The 25952-nt window shown below is 39.2% G+C and overlaps 1 protein-coding gene across 1 annotated transcript; it reads right to left on the bottom strand.

The window, feature by feature from the left end:
- Nucleotides 1-4857: 4857 nt before the first annotated feature.
- Nucleotides 4858-10133, bottom strand: zgc:63972 (protein CutA homolog). Its single transcript, XM_042395847.1, has 6 exons — nucleotides 10029-10133; nucleotides 9355-9503; nucleotides 7808-7867; nucleotides 6907-6952; nucleotides 6767-6816; nucleotides 4858-5928 (listed from the first exon to the last, which is right to left on the bottom strand). Exons 1-6 carry the CDS (start codon nucleotides 10131-10133, stop codon nucleotides 5826-5828), a joined length of 513 nt encoding a protein of 170 aa, XP_042251781.1. The 3' UTR covers nucleotides 4858-5825.
- Nucleotides 10134-25952: the final 15819 nt, after the last annotated feature.

The raw sequence follows: 25952 nt of genomic DNA, 5'->3' as shown, positions 1-25952 counted from the left end.
GCCAATTCACTGCTTACATGTACCACAGCATTACTCTGGCACTGTGTGAGAGATCTTATCTTTCAGTTGAATTGAATTTGCGGTCAGTGGATGTCTTAGATGGCAAAATGCGCCTTTGTGTACAAAAGAGCGAACAAGAAAGCTACACACTCATTAAAGTTCACACAGCTTTTTACAATGTGCAACAAGTGCACAAACTTTTTCCTTGACTTCAGCTGATGGAGGTGTGTGTGTGTGTATGTATGTGCGTGTGTGTGTGCAGGCAGATCTATCCAAATTCATAAACTATATATTTTTTATTTTCCTTGTGTAACTATTCGTTTACATGTTAAAATGCACACTAAAATTCTGTTTGAAATGAAAATGAAGTATATACTTGGTTAGATTAATCAGATTCCTAACAATAATGCCATCCTTGACTGCTTGTGAGATGAATGAGAGCCTTCTCCTTCACTTGATTAAAACCCTGTAGCAATTAAATTACACCAGGTCTGGTACGTGCACTTAATATACAGTTGATAGATGTACTGTGTTTCCAAAACACTGTGTGATTATGCATGCCTGCTAACAAGCATGTCATTATGTATGCCTGGGTACTTTAAAGGAGCACTGAGCTCTGACTTTTTCCATGGATCTCACAGAAGGTTTATAGTTGCCTTAAAAAAACAACTAATATGACACTTCTTGGAATTGTTATGATTGGTGATGCAAATTCATTTGGTGATTGATTTGATTAGTTGGCATCACTCAAAAGTTTTATGTCTGTTAAGTTTACATCTTGAAAAGGTCACACCAATCTTTTCACACATCACTGTTTCTCACACTCCTGTTTTCTATATTTATTAGGCATGGCAATCATTTCTCATATACTGCAGCATGGAGAATGGCCATATTTTCCCCCAGATCTGAGCATCCTGGAATTCTGTAAACAGCAGATTTAGCTAAGCGTCCCTTTTTTCTGAGGCAGGTAGGAAGGTTTAAAGATCAGTCAGAAAAAATGAGTACCTTCCAAGTCAAGTGGGTTCATATTTTAAATACAATAACTCATTCTTAACCTATTTAAGAGTTCTTTCTTGGTCTACTGTGAGGGCACATTATTTAGGTTTAAACATGAACTTGTTTTTCTTAAAGCAAAATTAAATTAAAAAGGTAGATTATCTGCCCTTGGATGCATATCTTTGGTGCTGAATAATCGCATTGCACCTACGCAGGAAAGAGCAGCTTTTTGTCTAACAAAAAAGCTGGTCAGGGTCTCTCCCCCCAGCCCATTTGTAAAACTTTCTGCCGCTAATATATTCCTCCTACTCACAATGTATTCACCCTGCTCCTGCCCCCTTTTCCAGTTTGTGCCACTTTTCACCAGGATTGCACTTGCACCTGTGGTCACCATAATTGCAAAAACAAATAAGCCACAATCCTGTGAGTGTGTGTGCATGTTTGTGCAGGAGTTTTATTTTGCTCATCAGCTTCCTCTTAAAACAAAAAATACACAGTCAAACACACACATACATAATAAAAGCAACAGCATATCTATGTACAGTAGGTTCAGCTAGTCATGCTTTTAACTGTTATGTATTTCTTTTTAATAACTAATAGAAGTTTGCAAAAATTATCTTTCAAACGCAGCTGCAGGAATAAAACAAAAACAAGCAACAAAAAAAAAACAATGAACAAAAGAAAACCAAAAAAAAAGAAGAAAAAGCAAAGGATAAGTAACACTTGTTTAAGAAACAAAAAGGTGAAAAGATAATAATAATAATAATAATAATAATAATAATAATAGTAGGTGGATTTAATAATAGACTTGTATTATGACAGAGCATTTGACATTCACTTTGTTTTCTTCATGGTCTTGGGACATAATTTCTAATGAGTGGGTTCCATTTTTTTCAAATGTTTAGTTTTTTCATTCATTTACTTTAATCTACTTGTCTATTGTCCTGTGAAAGGTGCATCTTCACTGAGCCAATACATTTCCTTGCCATAACCAAGAGAATATTTAGTAAAAATGAATGTAGGATCCATCGCCGCTAAGCAACTTCCCTATGTCTTCAGCTGACTGGGTTCACAAAGCAATTAAGTTGGGTAGAAAATCATTGTTAAAGAGTGGAAATCTGTTGATTTTCCTCAGGCTTGGATGGTTCTCTCAACTTGGAATCGTAGCAGCTTATGAGAAATTATTGTTTAGGATGAATAATCAGGTTGATAGATATAGTCTGAAATGGAACAGTACCTCAGTCACATTAAAACCTCTCACAATCTAACAATCTAACAGTCCTCCTCTAACAGCCCTTTTGTTTGCAATTTGTCTTCCCTATAGCACACTGAATATGCTCCACATCGCTGTGGCCCTGAGCCAAGGGGGGGGGGGGGGGGGGGGGGGGGGGGGGGGGGGGGGGGGGGGGGGTTGTTCAGGGCCATAGCGATCAGCCCCCCCCTTTCATAACAAAAGGGGGGGGGCTTTAATGTTATTTTTGTACTCTACTATTTTGATGTACCCTTCCTAAATGTGTTATTTGAGTTCTTCTCTCTGTTTCTACATTGCTTAACGTTGTTATGTCTGTTTAAAAAACAAATAAAGTGTTGATCATAAAAAAAAAAAGAATGAGTGAGTACAAGCATGAATGAAAAATTAAAGGATACCATTTGATATGTGTATATTTTAACAGCTCTACTTCTATTGTATAACTGTGTTTGAGTTCCTACCTGTATTGCTCATAGCACTGTTGGACAACACTAAAGTACTACTGCTGTAAAAGGAATTCAATGTAAACTGGAAAAAGCCGAGCGATGTGACCTGCTCAATGGATGGGATGTCCAAAAAGTAAAGTGAACTATGACACTTTTTAAACAACACACAGCAGTGTGCAAAACGTGTCTTTTTCATGGTTTGGATTCTGATTTTAAGTTGGTAAAATGTTTGGTTCATTCTTTGAGAACTACACAGTAGCTCTGTACCGAAATTTCATGCTAATCCATCCAGTTCATAAAAAAATAAATAAAACAATGTTGGCTCACCATCTTTGTATTGTTAAATGTGTGTGTGTGTGTCTGTGTTTATCCTTGGTTTATTGAATTGCTCAGTGGGAGCACGTTATCAGCGTCTGTTTCTTACAGCTTATTCTTAATTATCCTGTTCCTAACTCTGCATCCCATGGAGAATTTAATGACAAACAGGAAGAAAAAGAGCCAGCCATATGTCTCTGTGTTTACACAACTTGGATAATATTCATGTGGAAATACAATACATGGTATTTCTTTAGTCACCTCTACCAATTAGGCTTTGATTCAATGTGCTGTATAGAAGGTTTTTACAGAAGCACAAAGAGAGATTCAGAGAGATAATTATTTATATATCTGATGTACAGTAATCCAGGAGTCATTGAAATTAGTAATACTCTGCAGCAATAATCTTGATAATGATACCAATATATGGGAAATTAATATTGTACCTTTTGTGTTATTTATACTCAAAGGAGCAAGTTGCACATGGCTGAGACATATATTTGACAATTATGCCATTTGACAATTATGTTGTGTGAAGAACTGGGTGCAAAGCTCTGAAATTCACACCTCCCTTCCTCTGTGATCCACAAATTGGTGGATGTTGCTTGTTGTCAGTGATGGAGGAGAGAAGAGAGGCTGTCCCAACACTGCTTTCAAATTACTGCCTGGTGGAAGCTGAGTGGTCAAGAGAGATGTAAGAAGAAGCAGAAAAGCATACTCTTCCATCAAGAGGGTGAAAATACTAGCTGGTTCTGTTTTTAATAGATATTTGTGCAAAAACACCAGGACACCTGCATTAATTCAATATGATTCACATGTGAATGCTTGATTAGTAACAGTGGCGTGCATTTTATGTGTATTGAAACACCACCACCTTGTGAGCATTCAGTCAAATTGCAGGATAGTCATTATTTGCAATGTTTATTACATAGTGTCATTTGTCACTAGAGTGCATTTATGTGCTTTGATGGCTGACAAATAAGTGTTTGTAAGTATAACTTCTTCAAACATAACATGAACACACAGACTTTACACACAAATCCATGTATGTACATGAATGGAAACGTATACATCACAGAAGATTGCAGATTGCAGCTTGTGCATATGCAACATCTCCCCTCCATGACCCCACACATGACTCAAGTTCACAGACAAAATAAAAACAATTTTAGACAAAATGAACAAAATTCAAAACAAAATAAACATTTCTTGAAAGCATTGTTTACTAATGGGAAATGCAGTCAGAGGCTATAAAGGTGCTGCAGATGACAGTACCCCCAGTTCTCTCTTTCCTGAAACCATGAGTATATGTTCCAGTGTCCAACAGGTCATAGATCTGATTTTTTCAGATGTCCAGGAGGAACAAGAAAACCATGATCATCTTCAGATGAAGCTGAAAGAGAGACGTTTTTGTCAAAGAAATGCAAAATATCAGGTCAAGATGGATGCACAAAATGTCATAAGGATGACCCCAGCGCCCATAAGGCCTGCAGTTACCCAATGCACTGCACATCACCTCAACATTCTACATGTACATCACACCAGCCATTGAAAAATTAACCTGGAGATGACAAATTTGGAGGGTTTCCATAAATGTGGAGACATCTGGAAAAGGTGTATAGGTCCAGAGGTGAGGCTACATCTAGTCTGCAGAGAGTGGAAGGGTGATTTTCCGTGCCATGATGCCACTGAGCATCGAGCCATCATTCTGGACTACAACCACAACAAAGGGGGTGTTGGCCACCTGGACAAGGTTATTGGAACTTACAGCTGCCGGAGGATGACTGCCTGCTGGCCCCAGGTCATCTTCCATGATTTCTTGATAGAAAACAAGACCAACCCTACCTGGATACCTGAAAAGCGGAACAAGAGGATGGTGTTCCTGGAGCAGCTGGGAAAAGCACTTGTAACCCCACACATTCAAAGAAGGGAGCACATCCCACAGCAACCTCTGCAGCGCTTTTGAAAGCTGTTCAGGGGGCTGAATCTTGTCCTGATCCACCATTTATGCTCTTCACGTTTTTGTTTTATATCTTTTATCTTATTCTTATCTATTGTTGTTGTTTATACACCTTGTGGGTGGGGGCAATGGTTCAAAAATGGGAGAAAAGTGCTAGTAATTCCTCATTGTAGAGAATATAGGAAAATATCACTATGTTGCCAAAAAAGTTCAAGACTGTTGTTTTGCTTCAATAAAATGCATTCAAATATACTTTCTGCATATGTCTGCTACTTTCTTAGGCTATATAAGTACTATCTCTTGCTAAAAAATTAATGTTTACACCTTTGCAGTAACTTTAGCAACAACAATAATAATAAACCTCTACTTTAGTAAAGAAAACAATGATGACCGGTGTGCTGTGTTGTAATTAAAATGAATGGTGTCCACTGATTAAATGCAGTCCTTCCGCACTATGAAGAGGGAAAACACAAAGTTTGTGATGAGTGACAGGTTGTTACTTTAGGGGTTTTGTGAAGGCGGGTCAGTTTTTGACCCTTAGGACAAGGGGAGTATACAGAATGTTAAGACTACACAAGGGTTAAACAATTTTAACTGAAGCCTTCCAACCAACCAATCAGAAAGAAGTATTTTCTATGGCTGTGATATAAAGCTCTAAATCTCCACAGTACATGGTGGAATTTACAGTGAAAAGGTCAGAGCAACAAAATAGTGTAAATGTCATGTATTGAACTATTGTTCAGCAGAGTACTTTCTGAACTCTTCGATCCAAAGCCTTCAAACAGCAGCCTGTACACATGGCTCGGTTTCCTCGCTCGGCTGCAATCCCTGCTGAGATAGACTTTGATATAATGATGTATCAGTCATCTGGAATAGCTTCATCCATCCACTTCATGTAAGCCAGGCTGCCGTCCCCCACTGGGAAGCTAAGGACTTCTGGATTTGCATAGGGGTGGACAGACCTTGAAGGGACACACACACACACACACACACAGACGAATTTGTCTTCAACACTTAATTGGTAACTTAACACAGAACTTTTCCCTCCAGTTTGTTCAGAGTGAAGCTCCCCAGTACACTTAAACGAGAAGGAGCAAGCCCTACCAGTTGAACCAAAAAACATGCTTTAAAACATAATTCTGATAACCCATTGTCCAAGTTCCGCATTCTGTTGTACTATAAGAGATGTTGTTTTCACTAATTGGCACATCAACACGTCTAATACTCTGATACTGCAATCAGAAATGGCCAAATCAGAAGAAATGTTGATAATGATCAACTCTTAATGGTTATTTCAAATAGAATATGTGCATCCTGCACCTGATATTCCTCCTGTGGATGTGTAAATACAGACAAAACAGTGTATCCGCCAACTTCTGCAATTACATAAAAAGTCACATCAATTAAATTTATGATCAAACACCCATAACGAAAATTTTAATCTAACATCTAAAAATCACTTTCAAGCTGCAGCAACTAAACCCTGTTCTACTACTTCTTCCAGTCACACTTATACACAGCAGCAGTAACCTAGGATGTGTGTGTGAGCAGCACGAAAATGCGCTTTTATGAATAAAATTATGTCATTTTTAATCACAGTGCAGGGCTTTTGGAGAACTGTGCTTGAGTGCTGGTGGTCGTATTTGTTAATCTCTTTGGCAACATGTAGCAAACTTAAGCACACAATAAGGGCCAATTCGAAAAGAACCATACTGAACCTTTAATGCAGGTCTACAGCATTCAGCGCTTGAAACTTACAGTTGAAATGATTTGAAATGAGCATATTAAGTAAAATCTCACCTCACATAATCTATGACTTGCTGGATCCTGGATGTCTTTGTTTTCACCAGCTGCAACAACAATTACATCTCATCTTACAGTTCTGCTTACATTTCTGTTGAGAACATGATGATCACAAAGGACATTCTCAGTGAGCTTACCATCAGAATTTCACTTGCATCCTGGATTTCACCTTTCCAATAATACCTAGAGAACATTCACACAAGACATTTGAACTCTAGCATGCACTATATACCAGTACATGGTGCAGAGCCTTTCAATTCTATAAAAAAAAAAAAACACTTTCATGAAAAACTGTATTTTCAAAAAGAACACAGCAATCAAACCCTCCCTAAACACTTATTATAGCCACTGTGATCTACAGTGATATTGTCAAACTGTTCCTGACAGGCTTTTATGGTCTGCAAAACTGCCTCTTTACTCTAAACATGGTGCTCTTTTTTTGTGGATTATGAAAGACAGCACAACACAAACTGAGAACCCATATTCAAGCTTGTACCATGTTAAATGTCAAAATAAATGTAGAAGATGAGAGAATAAATAAGCCTGGATGTAGCTGAAACTCATCCATTACACACTTGCACTCACATGTATAAACCCCTACTACCTCCACCACCACCCTCACCCCTCAACTAATCCAACCACATTATTTATTTTTAGCCTAAACCTCTGTTTGTTTAACAGGTTTAACGCTGCATTTTCTATTCAGTTTCCCTGTATAGCTTCAGTTCTTCCTTCCTTGTTCCTTTTGTGGTTATGCATTAACAGGAACACTAATCCATGCACATAAACATATGACCGCTTTAAAGTCTCACTGCCACTCAGTTGCTATAGATGGGAAAAATGAAAGCATTCAGATTCAGCCCATTCACCTCAGTTGTGTTTCCTTGGTAACCAGTATGTGCTAGAGACAAATATGAGGGGTATTTGTTTGTGTTTATGTGTGCATGTGTGAGGGACATTGCAACTTAACTAGTCCTTCTGATTGTGCATCAGCTGAAAGAAAGTTATGTCAAGTGTGGGTCAGGAAGTATGATTTACATTGTGGAGGTCCTGGCGAGAATGTTAATACTGGCAGCCAGCCGTCTTTTCATGATTGCCCTGGAAAAGAAGACAGAATGGCAGGGGGTGTAGATGGAGGACATGGAGATGGAAAGAGAGGAAAGAAAAGTTAAACACTTACAAGACACCAGCTGTTTTCCAATTACAGCATGAAACTGATCCCTTCATTATGGTGCTCTTCGAGACTTTTATGCAGTAAATTCAGAAAAAAGACAGTAAACTTTGCTCTTTGCTGCAGTTCAGCTCATATTATAGTTTATTACCAGCTTGGCTGTGCCTTCTCCCCTAATCATTGATTCTGAAGGAGGTGATTGACATATCTGGCAACTGCACTGTGGCTACTTTCTGTAATGACACGTGGTAAATAGATGGAGCTCATTTACGTGAAGCTAAAATGCCAACAAAGGAGACTGTATCTCGTCTCTAGACAGAACAGTCAAACTAATGTCTGGCTGACTGACTTTGAATTGTTTGAATCATTATAAGTAATTTGCAAACCACAAGCAACAAAGCAAAATAATTGAATTAGCATCCAGATTAAAGGAATAGTCTGATATTCTTGCCGAGTCAGATGAGAAGATCAATAACACTCTCGTCTGTATGTTAAATACAAAGCTACCTCCAGCAGCCGGTTTGCTTAGCGTAGCATAGAGACTTGAAACAGCAGGAAACAGCCAGCCTGGCTAGCTGTCTGAAAGTAAATCTGTCAACCAACACCTGTAAAACCCACTAATTAACATGTTATATTTTGTTTGTTTAATTTGTACAAATACTGAAGAATAAAAATGACATATGCCACACTATTTCTTATTGACGCAGTAAGGTTGCCAGGCAACCAACTGAGTCTCCAGGAAGTTGTTGTACCTGGTTAAGAGAGAAATGCCTCTATAAAACACTTCAGTTTTTGTTCAAATTAAACTAATGAGATATAACCAGTTACTTAGAGAGCTTTAGAAGTGCTGGTAGGTGGATTTTGATACTATCAGACAGAACCAGGCTAGCTGTTTCCCTCTGTTTACAGTCTTTATGCTAAGCTAAGCTAACTGGCTGTAGCATCATATTAACCATACAGACACCAGAGCGGTGTTAACCTTGTCATCCAGCCCCAGGTGAGAAAGCGAATAAGCAAATGACCCAAAATATCAAACTATTGTTACATCTATTACTATTGAAGTATTCCTTTTGAGGTATTTGAGCTAAGTCATTTAACATCAAAAATGAAAACCTGTGTTTCCAGTGTTTGGTTATACTTTTTTTTTTAGTGCTACAGTAGTGTGATGCAGAGTAGACTGTAAAATGTCACCTGATATCAATTCAAGTCAAGTCAATTTTTATTTGTGTAGCTCAATATCACAAATCACAAATATTTGCCTCAAGAGGCTTTACAATCTTTACAGCAATGCAACATTCTTGATCCTTATACCCTCAATTTGACTTTGAAAAACTCCCCTTTTACAGGGAAAAAATGGAAGAAACCTCAGGAAGAGCAACAGTGACTGTGCTGACCAGTCACTACTGTACTTTACCTGCCAATGTCCTTGGCTGTCTGTTCATTGGGATTGTTGATGAGAAGGACAGAGTGGTGGCCATGTACATAGCTCCCTGTGACGGCAGAATGCAGCTGGACCCCAAGGTACCACAACCCAGGATACATGGACACGGACAGGACCAAAAGCTAGAGAGGGTTGGGTGGAGTGCAATAAGGGACTTGAATGTTGGCATGTCAAAGTTACAAACACATTTGTGGCATCCCTGTGTGATGTTTGTACTAAATTATTTGGACATTTGGCTGTTTCATGTTATTTTATGTTTGGATGTGGGGAAGTTATCACTCAATTTAATTATCTGCTACCCTCTGAAAGGATTGCCATGTTTGGATTGGATTGGATTCAGTATTTATCCTCTTATTATTTGGTGCTGTCTGTCACAGATAAATGAGTATAGACCTTGGCTCGGATGCAGTGACCAATTTATAATCTGTCCTACTTCTGCAGAGCACAGCATCACAGCCAGACATACAGCAGAGATGCCCGTAAATCTAACGCAAATAATGTCAGAAAAAATACAATTTATAATAATTTTTTGGATTTCCCACGTCAGAGTCCTCTTGTTGTGGATTACTTATGTTTTCTCTTAAAGTTTTCATATATGAAATAATCATAAAAGTCCATAAAAATAATCACAGTAGCTCTCCTCTTACCAAACATGACATGAACAGAACCGACCGAAAGACAGAGTGGAAAACAGCCTCTTTATGGCATCGCTGGAACAGCCACTCCATCCTGTTAGTTGCAACAAATGTCATTCCCAGAGTCCGGCTGGTACAGATAATAAGAGGGACAAACTGTGCTGAACTGCATTCATAAAACCATGGAGACTCTCTTCTGGGATAATTAGCGTTCCATCATTTTTATAACCATTTCAACAGCTGCTTTGTGAAGGGGAAAATACAAAGAAAACTTATTACCTTTCGAGAAGAAGTGCATTGTGCTGACAGGTACTGTAGGTCGGATGGTCAAAGGCAGTGATAAATCTCTGTGCCGTTCAGTTGGTTGCTTAACACTTCCTGACACGCCGCCGACCAATAAAATTGCTGGTTCACCCCTGCTGGCCTGCCTCCGGGCCTAGGTCATAATCGGCTTTGGTGTCTTTACCATATAAACTCACTATCCTTCAGCCTCAGAGCACATTTGTAATAGCATTAAAAAAAGAGTTGTGAATCCACGAAATCAGGAGAAAATAAAACTGTTTTACAAAGGTTTATTCAGTTGTGGAAATAGACTACAGCCTTGTGAAAAATCACATTCCTATTATTATCCTTGAGTAACATATTTTTTTCACCTACTATACTGAACTGATGCTATGTACCTGTAATCAGTGGTTGGATGTAAGTACATTAACTCAAGTAGCCTACTGCACTTAAGAACATTTTTGAGGTACTTTAATATTTCCATTTTATGCTATAGCTCACTTCTTCTGCACCACATTTCTGAAGGAAATATTGTACTTTTGCTTCACTATGCTTAATTTATTTGCTGTACTAGTTAAAGTCTTTGTCAGGACATAGATTCTTCATCTCAGGTAGTAATTCCTGTTTAAACAAAGGTTAAAACAGCATTGATGCATTGTTATTTTAAAAACTATCCAAGTAGGAAACTACCCAACTCTATACAGTAAAGCCATTGAAAAAAGATCCACCTCAACCTGCTGCAACATTAAGAAGCTGGTTACTAATGCTTCAGAAATACTTATCAAATAATATTATAACATTCTGAAAGGGGCTATTCTACTGCATAATGAGTTATTTCACTTTTGATACTTTAATACATTTTCTCTGTGATACTTTTAAGTAAATGTACTTCTTCCACCGCTGCCCTATAATATTCCTGTTGGAACTTTTACTGGTTTACCGTAACAAACATGTTTTGTAAGATTAATAATAGGCTCCTGTTTTGGAACAAATATGACAAAACAAAACAATGGAAAGGGCTCACATTAATTTACCAAGAACATTACAATCAGCAGTCTCAGGACAGTAACAAAATCATTATAAGCTCTTCACTGTAGCTAGTTGTACACTTAATGCCAATGCCCAGCTAGTGAAATTTCAAAGACACCGTTCATATACAGTAAATTATAGTTAAGTTTAAGTGTTTGTTGCAGTAAAAGTAAGTAAAATAACTGTCATCAGTTTGTTAAAGGTACAGGGTGTAGGATTTAGTGGCATCTAGTGGTGAGCTTGCAGATTACAACCAAATGAATACCCCTCCCCCTCCCCTTCCTTACCTACAGTGGCCGCGACACTCACGAAAAACATGAAGTGTTTGGTTTGTCCATTCTGGGCTACTGTAGAAACATAATGCAACACGGTGGTCTCTGTGGAAGAGGACCCTATGTAGATATAAAAGGCTCATTCCTAGTTAACCAAAACACAACAGTTTTTATTTTCATGGGATTATACACTAATTAAAAAGTACTGAATATTATATTCATTTTCTACCAAGTCTGTTCTATTAGATGCCACTAAATTCTACACACTGCACCTTTAAGAGTGGAGGAAAATGAAATATGTAATAATTACAATTTTTTTTATACCTGGACACAACAATACACAGTATGGTTCTTATTGTGTAACTTTACATGTTCTGATTGTTATCATGTCATCTGCTCCTGCTGAAACTTCTTCTTTATTTAGAATTCATTCACAGTTTTTGGACTAAGCACCTGGACCAAAACTATGAAAACATGCAGAGATAAACAGCACAGAGACACTCTCATGCCAAAATACAGAGCCAAAGAAAAAAAGAAAAAAGAAAAGCCTTGAACTTCCCTCTGGCACTAAGATTCTCTCATTTGTGAATCTTATCTGTAGGCAAAAAGCCAATCACATGCAAACACACAGATGCATAGGTGTGGGTAAACTCACCACACACATCACCACCACTACCACCACCACCACCACCACCATCACACACAGTGAGTTGAGCAACTTGTCCTTTCAGATAAGCTAAACAGAAAACCCAAGGATTCTGCTAGGCTGCATGTGAATGAAGAAGATACAGACAAATCTTAAAGAAATATGAATAATGCAGAGGTGAGTTGTTGATGCAAGAACAAGCTTCAAGCTAATACAGCCTGCTTGGCATTTGCTGGCATCTGTGAAACAGAACACGGAAAACAATTTCAGTATTGCAGCTGTGTTTGTTGGTTGTGGTCATAATCTGTAATGAGATGTGTACCTACAGAAGTCAGTTCATAGAAATAGAAAAGTCAGTTCCTTGAAGCTTTGGGTTGTCAAAGAGTGCTTTTATGCAGGATGTCCACATGGGGGAGTTGTAGGTCCATGCATTTCTCTCTTGTTCACTCCCTCCTTCCTTTGTGAATAAATAAAATGTAGACTGTTCATTTAGCATATATAAAACTCTCATCGACTAAAATCAAATGTAAAGGCTCCAACACAGCAAGTTGTATGACTCATCCCGTTCCCTTTTTTTTTTCTTGACCTCTTCCCTGCTAGCCTTATGTACTTTGCTATGCCTGTCCCCACCTCCTCCTTCATCTGAAACGGCACAGATCAGAGAAAGAACAGCAGGGGGCGCCATGAGAGTCACAGCCTCAGAACAAACCAATTTATTTCCCAAGCTCACACGGGCTTCATTTGAGAGCCCATCAGAGAGCTCCAATAGAGCCACTTAAGCCACTGTTCCCCCAACATGAAAGAAGGCAACCGAAATAGAGAGATGGGAAGAAAGACGAGGAGCCTGAGGAGAGGCGTTTCATCTGCATGTTCTGGGGCATCACTCAGAGGGGTTCGCTTCCCCTAAGGAGTGCTGTGGCCTGTTTGTCCCTTAGAAGTCTAATGTGAAAAATTGGATAATTTTTATTTCTGTTTGTGCTTCTTGTCTGTTTATATATAATGAGGCCACAAGGTCTACAGTAAGAGCAGAGCAGAGAAAACCAGAGATGAGAAGAAGAAAGGCACAAAGGATTCTGGCTCTGCTCTGCCTGATTCTCCATTAAACTGCAGTTGTCTCTTGGTGGGATCAATGAAGTTACCTTGCTGTGAAATAATGTGAATGCTGGAAGGGAGAATTAGAGGGAGTGAGACAAGGATACAAAGACTTGAGTGAGGTACTGTACGTGAACACAAAAACAGGGAGGTTACACAGAGTGGAAACTCTGAAGGGCTTGATACAAGTATTTTGTGGACTCTCACTGCTGTTGCCGTTACTGCACTGAATGGGAAGTAGAGGAAGTAGGGAAAGAAACTGTGGACACTACCGGACACAGAGAGGTCAGATAAGTCCTAATGAAGGGCCTTTCCAGGTTGTGATTACCTCTAAAGGAAGAGACTGGTCCTCCCAAGGAGGTTAATTAAAAAAGTCATGGGGGCCGAGCAGGGAAGTGTCTCCATCACCGCTCTGAACCCTGGTGACCCCTCGATCCTCTTGGACAGACAAAACCATCCATCACAGCTGATTCCTGGGCTATCTGACTCCAGCTGGTGCCACTGAAATCCCTGAGTGACTAAAAACACAGAAGTGTATGTAGCAGCGCCACAACTCTGGCAAGCAGCAGGAAAAAAATACACCACCGCCAAGACATCCCCCACTGTCCCTCAAGTAATGAAACCTCTCCCCTCTCAAAGATCAGACAAACACCGTATCTTGTCATCTTCCCTCCATTCTGTTCCTCGATCTTCTCCTTTTTTTGCCCTCTGTGTCACAACTACTGAAGCACACAAGGCCATTTATCAGAAAACTGAACTGACTGTCATGTTGTTTATTTCGTCTGTGCTCTCCAGAACAGATTGCAAAAATAGTATTTATGTTGATTTAGCAACATGAGCACACTGTTCATATCCAAAACCACAGGTAAGTATTTAAGATTAATGCTTTTCAGGAGGAGAAAGCAGAATATAAGAGCATTGCCTTCCCGATCACAGCATGAACGAATCAGCCACCATGAATGAAAAAAAAATCCTCCAGCAATCCCTGCTGAGAAGAAAGGTTTGTCAATCCTATTTCCCTAGTTCTCGGAGACGAGGACAAAGGTGTGATAGTGTGGAGCGCCCTGATAGCCAAATGGCCACTGCGCATGCCACATAGCTGCAGCGTCACGGGTTTAATTCCAGCCAGGGACCCCTGTTGCATGTCATACCCATCTCTCTTTCCCCTTGTCTCCTGTCTGCCTCCTCACTGCCCACCATCCAATAAAAGCAAAAATGCCCCCCAAAAAATAATCTTTAAAAAAAAAAAAAAGCTGTGATAGTGTGAAAAATGGAGAGACACATTAGGACAGACTGACAGAGGGACAGAAAGAGAGAGAGAGAGGAGGAGAATAAAGGGATGAGAGGGGAGACAAAGAGAGAGAAATGGAGCGTTTTGGTTGATTGGGTTTGAGAGAGGAAATAGAGCCGGGAGCAGTCTTACAGGAAAAAGTTCAACATTTTCATAAATCTGTTCTTGCGGAGTTCACCTGCAGCGGCGGTAGGTTTAAATCATGTCATGCTTGATTGGTTGAGAGGGAGAAGCCAGTCCAGAGCGTGGCGGGCCACCTCCACCGCCGCAGAAAAAACCCCCCCCTGTGCTTCCTCATTACACTTTCCTCTCTGACTCGTCTGCAGCATAACCATTCCTCGTGCTGACGCAAGTAGAATGAGCTCATTCCCTCTCCATTCACAAGCTGAGTGTACCAAAATTCAGAGAAGGGGGAAGCATAATAAGTTCAGACTCCAAGTTAGAGTGCCTGCAGGCAATAAAGTGGAGGATGAACAGTGGAGACATGATGGAAACGAGTGGAAGAAGACTGTGTGTGTGTGTTTTGGGAATTACAGCTGAAAAAATAAGAAAAAAAAAACAGCAATTTTTTCACTGAAGTGTCCCAAATCCTCTTATAAGTATTTATTCTAACTATTTTCCAGGGGGAAGCATATGATTGACAAGTCTTCTCATTTAAAATAAAGAATTGAAATACACACGCATGCACACAATTCAGGTGAGGATTCCACATGATTACAACTCAGCATACAGGCGGGTTCATGGTTAGTGTCATGCTCATCTGCATGCATGGCTGCACTATCACACCGCATGCATTAAAAATACACATACAAATCATTTTCATATAATACATATTGTATATAAATGGACGGAAGCAAAACAAACTTCTAAAGGTTCAGTTCTGCAGAAATTCTGTCCGTAAAGGCAAGGTCATTGGGAAAAAAAGGGCACAGGATAAAAAAATCAATATATCCATCGATGTGCTGTCCAATGCAGATCAAACTTTGAGCTGGGTGTATAGTTACGATGTGGGTGTGTGTCTGGGAGTGTGTGTGTGTCAACCTCAGACACCATCAGAAAGTGGCATTATGGAAATGCAGGAATCGCCATGAAAAGGGCAGCCAGAGGCATGCTCAGGGCAACCTTTTATATACAGCACCTAATCAGCCAACCAACTGCCTTCGCCTATTTACCGCATTTATCAGTCGCCCTTAAAACCTGCAACCACTTCATCTAATCTCCTCTCCTCCTTCGTCATCCTCTCCGGTAAGAAAGAAGCAGCTTCTTTCCTGTATTAATTGTTTTCCACCTGGGCCTTGTTCAGCTCAGCTTATTATTCAGACCTTCACTGCCAGCCAGCTGATAACCTCCAACTGCTGTGCGCAATTAACAAGAGTTCACTTACTGTAGCGTCCAGAAGGAGGGATCCCTTTAGAGCTAGAGGAGAGATGGGGCAGGGAAGGTTAGGACAGAACAGGGAGGAAAAGGGAAGAAAAGAATAAGAGATAGAGAGGAAGAATGGGCATTGGACCTTTTTATGGTCATTCAAAGGGAAATCAATGCTAATAAATGGATGGTTCATGCATTTCAGTGATAAGGAAACGACCAGCTTAAGAGGATGCTTCACGTGCATGTTTGTGTGTGTGTGTGTGACTAGAAACTGATAAGAATTGTTTGGTATCAAGGAGGTACAACCCACTCTGCAAGGTACAGCAAACACAGATGTCCCAACCCATTAGGAACCGGTCTAAACTAAAGACCTGGTCAATATCCACGGTGCTGTATTGATTACGTGGCTGTGACTTGTTTGCTGTGGTTCAGATGATGCAGCCAATACACATGAACTGTTAGACAGTCTCTAATCAAAACAGGCTTTGTCAAAACATTATTTCCTCTAGTGGATTAATAGCCTTCAGAATGTCTTCAAAATTATGGAGGGAGTATAGTAATAGCAGAAAATGTACTGCAATCTAGGCAGTGCTGAAATTAAAAAGTTTTTGCTTTATAAAACCTTTCACACTTCTGAGTCAGTCTCAGTGAGGTACTGCCAACATGAAATTATTGTATGGTTAAAAAAAGATTAAAAAGATGTTTAGAAAAAAAAAAATTCAGTCTGCTTCACTTCTCAGAAACTGAATATGTTTTGTCATGCGTAACAAAATGTAGATATCCCTCCAGCTGCATTCAAACTGTACCACACACATCTGTAGCCGCCACTGTACCATAATGAAACCACAGCGCATTTATTTAAAATAATGTTACATTTGCTCAGCTGAACAAAGTTCCTGTCTATTGGTAGTAATTTCAGAAGCTTGGAGAAGCAAGGCAAAGTCAGGTGTGTGACTAGGTGGTGATGGTATGATTTTGTTTCTCAAAAGTGCTAATTAAAGTGGGAAGGTGTATAAAAATGCTACAAATTAGCAGTTCGTCCCTTGTGGGATCAAGTATTTTGCAGGTTGCATGAGTAAACATATTTGCTCTGCCTATTTATCTGCACATATTTGTTGGCCTCCACAGTTTCACAATGCTATAATGTGTATAGTTGGGAGGGTGGTGGTTTATAGCAGATAACAATGGAAGCAGGAGCGGCAGAGATCAAACGATTTTATTTCTGTTGTAACTGGGAGAAGGGGGCTCCTTTGGTGTCTCTTCTGGGAGTACTGCTCCAGATTCGGATATCCATTTTCCCTTTGTTTTCTCTCTTGGCCCTTTGAAATATTTAGCGAGAATCCCTGACTAACACATACACACAGACACGTATTAAGTGTGTGTGTGTATGTGTGTGTGCGTTTACAATCACTACTCTCCCTCCAGGCATCAATCATCAACTATGCACTCAACATCTGGATGCGGACAGTCTTTCCCTCAGGACAAGAACACTTCAGATCTCTTCATTTTAGCATAGAGCCCCTCCTGAGGGAGTGCTTCTCCCAGCCCAGCCTTGGCCCCTCATTTTATTTCACCACTGGAGGCTCCACTGTGGAGTCTCCCCCAGCCTCTCCATCTCTTTATTTGTCCATCTATCTCCCCCCCTCTGTTGAACCAGCACTACTATAACCACCCCCCACGGGTTGGACTTTTCCTGCTGTTTCCTCTTTTCTATACTTTCACCTGCAGATGTTGACAGTAAGACAAAGTATGCAGGTTTACCTTTTTAAAAGGTTAATATAAAACCCCCACTCAAAAATGTGTTTTGCTTATTGTTACTTCAGTTGGATGTTTGAGCTTCACTGTGCAGAATGATTTATGTGCAGAGTTTGATACTATAAGGCTGTTTTCATGTTTATATGCTGAAAAGGGAAACTCTTGGGTTTAAGTGCTGAGCCTTTGAGCAGGATCTGTGACATCACAACTGGTTGGGAAGCTATAATTGTGGTCCGCTATTCAACTTACACAAGTGTGATGTGGAAACTTGAATCCTCCAGTGCACGTACACTGAGAACGGACTTTTCAGTGAAGTAGCAGACATCTTGTGCTCAGCAGTTAAACTTTTGAAATGAACGCATCTGCATATTCATAGATTATGGATTTTTCAGAGACGGAGAAGAAGACGTCATTTTATCTGAACACACGTCTGGAGGGGATCTTTAATCAGAATCAGCTTACTTGGTGAAAGTATGTTTACACATACAATGACTCCGGCTTCTAGTGGCCCAAAATTACACACAACAATCCTTAGAACAATATACATGGACATACTACCGAAACAAGGACAACAAACAAAGATAATTAAATATAAACATATCACTATTACGTACAAGCAAGTAGGTGAAAAAATAGATACATGAATATAGAAACAACAAATGGACAACTACATACAATGTCTATATATAAAACTGTAAGTCGTAAACAGGAAACAAGTAGTGTAATAGTGTGTAAGGAGTGCTGAAATTAATATTAAAAGTGATATTAAAAATGTACTTTATATACATACAATATGTGGTTATGTACAGTATATACAGCCTGCTCAAATATATATTTATATGTATACATATTAATACAGGTTTTGTATTTTAAGCTAATTTAAATATTTATAATTTGTAGGTACAGTGGATGTTTTAGTGTTATAGGGTTATTGCACAGAAATTGTTTACTTACTGATTTGTCTTCATAAGTGTGACGGCATGTGGGAGAAAGCTGTTCTTGTGTCTGGTAATTTAACATAATTAATGTATGAACTGGTCAAGGTTAAGGCTATATATGACCTACCACAAGACTACACAGAGTATAATTAATGTTTATTTCATGACATCATATAATGCAACTGTACTACAGTCCCCAGCATGGCCTTTACCGTCAGTAGAGCTAAACCTCCAAGAATCTCTCTGCAATCTGTACCACCTTGTTAGTGCACATACACCATATGAGGTCTGTTGTATTAGTTATTCTAATGCATGTCTTGTTATCCATATAGATGAGAGAGGGAATAGACCAACAGATGGCCAGGGAAAGAGGGAATCACAAACATAAAATTATCCATCAGGAATGCGAGGATCACATTCATAGCCTGTACACACCTAAAGACTCACAGACAACACTCTCTGCCACAAAATATTCCGCTGCTCTCCAAGTCCGCTCAATTCTCTGCGATGTCTTGGCAATGAGCCAGTCAGCCGATTGTGGGTAAAAGTTGCAAAGGGATTGCTGGTCTAGATTTAATCTCTGCTCCCTTTCCAGGAGTTTCCTGCTGGATCTCTGTCATCTCCGGGTCTGAGAGATATTAAAGTGTATCAATAATATGGTTATTTCATGGTGATATGAATCTTCAAAAACTCCGACTTGTACAGGAGTATGCCCTGTTGGCTTTCAAACTACAGTGCAAATTTCATTAACTGTTTGCAAACACAGCTAGCTCTTCAATCTCTGGAGGAATTCCACATCCAATTTCAGAGCATTCATCTTCTAATAGAAAGCATTTGCTAAGCTAATTGGTGATGTATTTGTAAATGGGACACCACCTGGTGATTTACTTCAGAGTGACAGGATATATATGTATGCAAACTAGACTCTGGTTAGGATAATGAAACAGAACTGGAAATATATTGTAGACATTAATAGGTATGTTTGGGTTTTTCAAATGAGTGCCTAATATGCATTGATGGACTTTCATTGTTTCATTTGAGAAAAAAAAAAAAAAAGATTTCAGTGCTCACGTCATGTTCAAAAACCTGCCTATCAGTCTATTTGAAGACTGATAGTCATAAATTGTTTATTAATCCTGTATAGGACATTAGGTAAGATATGCTCTTAGCTGAAAAACAGATCCATTAGTGCATAACTGCATGGAAGGCGGAAAGGAAAAAAAAAAACTTAAAAGGTTTTCCTATTGCATCAGTTAGCTTATATTTGTCAGAGAACCCCTCAGATAGAAAGAGAGAGACAGGACAAAAGCAATGGCAAACAAGTCAGCAGAAAGCTGTAGGTAAAACTCATGCTAAGTAAGTGGTATCCTTTTGATTTTTCCACTGTTCTCATGAATCCTGTTCTGTGTTTATGCTGTGGCCCGGTGCCCTGCTTCTCCCATCTGACGCAATGAAGACAGACGAGCTGCTCTGAGATGTGCTCTATCTTCTGTTTTGTCTGATTTCCCCCCCCCCCCCCCCCCCCTTTAAGGGTTTCCTCTGACTGTCTCATACCTACATGGACTACATTAAAAATGTGTCATTTTCTTACACAACCATACCTTACTGCGCACATTGGGATGTGAAGACAAATTTATGGCACCGTGGGCATGGTCAACAGAGATGAACATGATACAGTTACAAGTTAATCAGGATCAGTTTTCACATAGTCGACATCTGCCATCAAGTCCAACCATTAAGAAATTATCTTTTTAATGCAAGTACTGTATATGAAGGGGAAATTGTGTGAAAAACTGCTTTCTACTTGCATAATCAATCATATTTAACTTAGATCAAGCTCCATGTGTTATTAATGCCTCAGATAATCAACCTGTAATGTAGGCTACATAATGAATGAATGTAAGCCATGGGCCTTGAGTAATGAAGTGAGGATGTACTTCACACTCCAAGGAAGTAGCTGGGCACCAAGTATAGCATTTGATTCATGTGTTTGGCCTACTCCAAACCCATTGGGACTGACTACAGAGGACCATTAGTTTTGTTGTCATTGCTAACTGCATCACACCGGAGACTTTGCGACATAGGGAGAATATTGCTTTTCCAATTTCACTCTCTTTTAGATATATGGACTCGTGATATACAATGAGATCATTGATTTTCACTCAAACCTTAAAATAATCCGGAAAACCTTGCTAGTAAGGACAAATTGCAAACAGAACGTATCAACGGCATTTCATTTTCCCTCTCAGCTCCTTCGCCGTCTGTCCATCAGTGGCTCATTCCACCCACTCAATCTCATCACTTGTCAAAACATTTTGCTGACTGCAGTGGTCCAGGTAATAACCGTGGCAGGGTGACGCAGTTAATAATATCAAGTGGACTTGAGAATTCCTGCCGCTCCCTCCTCATCGGCATCCTACGTATTGAAAATCAATGTCTATAATAATGGAAACCTATTGCCGTTCCCTGTGCATTCAGTATAGAGAACAAATCAACTGACTCTGTGTCAAACATATCAGTGATTCTTTATGACACTTGATTTCACCACTCAAACTGTTTACTGAAGCTCTCACTGAAAAGGGCAATAAGACAAATTTGTCAACAAGCCTTATTGTCCATAGTTCTATTTTTTTTGCTTTCCTTTCATTTTGGAAACTCAGGAATTTGCTAGTTTGAGTCCTTGACTTAAAAAGGAAAAAAAAGAAGAAAAAAACATGAAACCTACACACAAACATTCTTTATTTAACAAGTGTGTTGAAGATTTCAACTTCCTTCTCACGTAAAGCAGCAAGTTTCACAGGCTCTTGAACAGAAAAATCTTTGTAGCAAATATCATGACATAAAACTGGAATAAAATCACGATCCAAGTGAAAATTGGAGATGGCAGTACTCCCTGACTGGCCTATATAATAGGGTTTTTATGTGCAGCGGTATAAAAAAGAAACGTAGTGATCTGTGAAAAAGGGAAAAAAGGAAGAAAAATTACAAAGCGCCTCCAAGGGCCTGTCTCGTTATTATTAGTTTTAGATGAAAAACACAAACGCTACCCAAGAGGCAACGCCATGCAGCAGGCAGGCATTCTCTGACATTTGAAGAGGTGGCGGATTGGGAGTGGGAGAGCTGGAAAAGTTAAAAAAAACAAAAAAACCTACTGATCTACTCCATGAATAAAAGAAGTTGGCAAATCACGGCTGGGGACATTTTCTCCGCATATCACTGAGTCACGTAAGAGCATGACCCATTGACCAAATGTTTCCTGACATCAGTGCTTATGTTTTATGAATCACACTGAAAATATTTCATTCAAGAAATATTTTTTGAAATAAGATATAAATGCGAACATATGCCGGGTCTGACTCAGGCATATGCACGAAAACACATACACACAACTGCACACCCTCGCTCATATGTGCACGCTTGATTTCCTTGAGTTCCCCAAAGTTCACAGAAGGCATTCAAAAGTTTACAGTTGAAAAGTCTGCAGTCCTGAAAACTGTATGGCATAAAGAGATAATGGAGACTCCTGATATCTCGCCTGAAGAAATACTCTGCTTCTGTCTGTGGAAAAAGGCAGCCGCATCATTCTCAGCTATACCTGGAATGGTGAAGACAGGAACACAGGTGAGTAAGAGCAGCCAGCGTGGTATAAAAGTCAGGCTCAGTAGTCAGCAGTCAGAGCTTCACAAACAACATTTCAAAGCAGAGAAAAAAAAACCTCATTAACTTCAGTCAATAATTGATGAAGGTTTAAACTGGGTTTATTGGTTGAGTACATGACGGTTCATCATGGTACCAGTTTGTGACAAATGCAGGTTAGTCAAGCAAATGAGCATTATAGAATCATTAGTCTTCACAAACACACATCAACTCATGTAGTCAGTTATTCAACAGATATCCACAGTGGATTCAGTAAGACAGATAGGTTGTCAGGACACCTCTGCCTGTACACTAAGTGGTCAGCGGAGTTGTGTGCATATATTGTTTCATCAGAATATCATAAAAACATAAAAGGCAAAAGACAAAGTCAGTTTTCTTCACCTTTCTGCAAGACTGGCAGCATGACACTCAGAAATCCTCTGCTCATATATAGATGTCAATCACATCATCATGTGTTTAAAGACATCAGAGTGGGTGGTGCAAGTGTAAGTGTTGGCTGTCAGTCATTTTAACCAAGACAAAATAGCTAAGGCGAACTGACGTTTATTTTTAGTAATGTATAAATGACACTTGTTCACAACAAAAAAAAAAAAGTGTGGTGAAAAAAAAAAACGTTGATGGTAGTCATTGCATTCTAACACCAACCTCCATGCTACTGTTTGTTATTGGAAACTGTGATGCTGAACGGATGAGGAAACATAAGCGTAAAAGTAACAAGAAGAAAATAAAAACACATCTCACTGAAAAACTGTGTTAATAAAAAAAAAACAGTAGCACAAAATTAAAGGAAAGTGACTAAAGTAACGAGTGACTAAGCTTCTATAGGCAAGGCTGATGCATAGATTGCAGGTCCAGGAACTATTTTGACAGCTATTATTCAAGTCCCTATGTAAACAGTAATTTACATGCATATGTACTACAGTATAAATATAGACAAAGCAACAGGGTTTGTGCTTCAACACGAAGCAGTTCACCTCCTAATTACTGAGAGCTTCCTGAGAAACTAAAGTATCTTGGTTCACCTTTAGTCTTCAGCGGAGGAGTATGCAACACTAAGTTATGTTCTCACATAAATGGTGTCAAGTGAAACCAGTAGACCTGTTAGGTGCAGAGATACATGTTTATTTCAACGAATTATATTCCTCTAAAACACAAGCGATGGTCAGTGAGATCATCATTCCTGAGGAGAGACAGAGGTAAGAGTGAGACGAGCTGTGGAGAGTTCAAGTGAGGTGTGAGAGATACAGAAAGAAAATGCTGCTGAGGGAATGAATTCATACAAGATCCTGAGGGTGATTTACAGTAAAATATCTATATAGTAATTGATGTCCTAGCAAATGAAATATGAACAAAATTGATATTTAGCACGTAAATTAGAGGTCAAACAGATGTGTCTTTCCAATTTGTTCATATAATTGCAAACCTGTCTCCTAGAAACTACACTTTTATACTCTTACATTGCAACAGAAAATATGTTTTGAAGGAAATGGAAATTCAAATAAATTCCGTTTTCTGACAACATAATGAGTAAATGTTGCATAAATATCAGATACTGAACATGTGAATAAAATTGTTTAGTATTTAATTAAGCGTATTTAATGTTTGTAACGTCAAAATATCTGATCTTGCAACACAACATCTGCTTGCGGTTATGTTTAGACTCTGGCGGTACAGTAGTCTCACGCTTCAAGTCACTGCAGACTGTTTTCTGTATTACACCAGGAACCACGATCTTTCACACTACTTAACCAAAGTGTGTTTGTTACCTGAACCTAAACACACAAGGGACTCAGGAAGCCAATCCTGCATCTGCGGGTGTTAAAAAGGGATATTAAAATCCGTATGAGCTGCCTTTCCCCTTTATTATTCACAGATTTTTCTAACTGAGTCTTAACATTTTACATAAAACTGGGCCACACACAGAAGGGGTCTTATCTCACATGTGTCTTAGACCAGGGTTCCCCAGTTAGTTTTCCCCAAGAGCCAAATTATGTCAAGCATGCCAAGCCAAGGGCCAAAATGTCCGAGTTTTTTTCCCCATTGGGTCAGTAAAAGTTGTTTTATGTACAGATGTTGTTGTTGCTGCTATTACAATAATAAGTAATAATAATAAGTTTTATCATTGACACATATCACATATCAAAGGAATACACGCACACACACACACACACACACACACACACACACACACACACACACACACACACACACACACACACAGAAACAGAGACAGGAAGACAAATAGATAGAGACAGAGATTTTCAGTTTCTCACTTGTAAAATATGAGGTTAAATACCACAATAACACATTATCACATCATTACAGACCAGCTCGCTAGAGGAAAGGGAAGCAACATAGAACCAGGTGTTTTCGGTTGAATCAAGTTACTTATCAATAAGAAGGTAGATCATTTAAAAAGCAAATACACAAACAAAAGACGAAGGGTGTGTAGATGCTGTTCATATCAATAACCAAAGGAGGACTCCTAAACTAGAGCTACAACTAACTAACAGAAAGAAAACAATAAAAATAAAAACCTCACTTTCTAGACTTTCTAGTCTTTAGTGGCTTTGCAAAACATAAACACAATAAGAACAGCAACCCTGCTCCTAATGAAACAAAGAGAATGCTAAGTGTGTGTGTGTGTAATCAGTGACAGGCAGAGCTACACCTGGCCCAGTCCCAAAGCAGCAAATGAGGGCCTCATACTAGCTTCACAACAATAGATATCTACAGCAATGAGAAGCTCAGTTAGGGATCGAGTACTTCTCACTAGTTTCACAACAAAAGATATCTCCTCTCTTAACACAACAACACCGACACACAGGCACAGTGTGTCGAGGCACAGTGGTGAGCTCTTCACAATATCCCAGCTGCCTCGACTGACATGCCGGCCGGACATTTGTTGGTTCAGCCACCCTGATTGAATCTTCTGAAATGGAGTGCTGGACCAGGTGCCGCTCCAATCAGGATCACCGTGGGGGCCAGCCAGGAAGTGGGAGGAGTCTTGGGGACTAGAAACTGTTTGACATAAAAAAACTAAAGACAATGACTACACATATAAAAAACACACAAGGCAGGGGTTGGTGACAGCCGTAACCATTAGTTTCACACTTTTAGAATATGTGCTTATCGAATAATATCAGGCTTTACTATATAGCAAATACCAAATAGTATTATTTACTTTTCTTGTGGCAAACAATATAATTAGTTTTTAATTTTGTATTATTTTAATTTCTTTTTATATTATTCAATTGTTGTATTATATTTTACCAACTATAGTTTGCTGTTTTAGTAGTATTACCACTGTTTCTGTTCTCTCATTTCATATTTGTTCATTTTAATTAAGTTCTGTAGCATTTGTAGTATGAAAAGTGCTAAACAAATTAAATTATTAGTATTCTTGTTGTACTTATTATTATACCACAATAAGATTGACAAATGGACAAAAATAAATGGACATTCACTCACCAATCAGTGAGAGAAGTGAAAGCAATGGGATGAGGCAATCTCTCTGATGTTGAGCATGTATTCTGTTGTGGCAATCCTGAGGGTTGTTGGCATTAAAACTGGCAGCGTGCGTAGTGTTGAAGTGTTGCTTTAGAT

This window comes from Thunnus maccoyii, chromosome 19, assembly GCF_910596095.1.
Source record: "Thunnus maccoyii chromosome 19, fThuMac1.1, whole genome shotgun sequence".
Classification (NCBI taxonomy): domain Eukaryota; kingdom Metazoa; phylum Chordata; class Actinopteri; order Scombriformes; family Scombridae; genus Thunnus; species Thunnus maccoyii.
This window is presented reverse-complemented; position numbering and strand designations above follow the sequence as displayed.

What these genes read in the sequence shown, in the direction of transcription:
- zgc:63972 (XM_042395847.1), bottom strand. Translation starts at nt 10,133, where the DNA reads ATGACATTTGTTGCAACTAACAGGATGGAGTGGCTGTTCCAGCGATGC. An exon ending in CTCGCCAGGACCTCCACAAT is followed by an intron (nt 6,953 to 7,807) that starts GTAAATCATACT and finishes AATGTTCTCTAG; the next exon opens with GTATTATTGGAAAGGTGAAA. An exon ending in ATGCAAGTGAAATTCTGATG is followed by an intron (nt 6,817 to 6,906) that starts GTAAGCTCACTG and finishes TTGTTGTTGCAG; the next exon opens with CTGGTGAAAACAAAGACATC.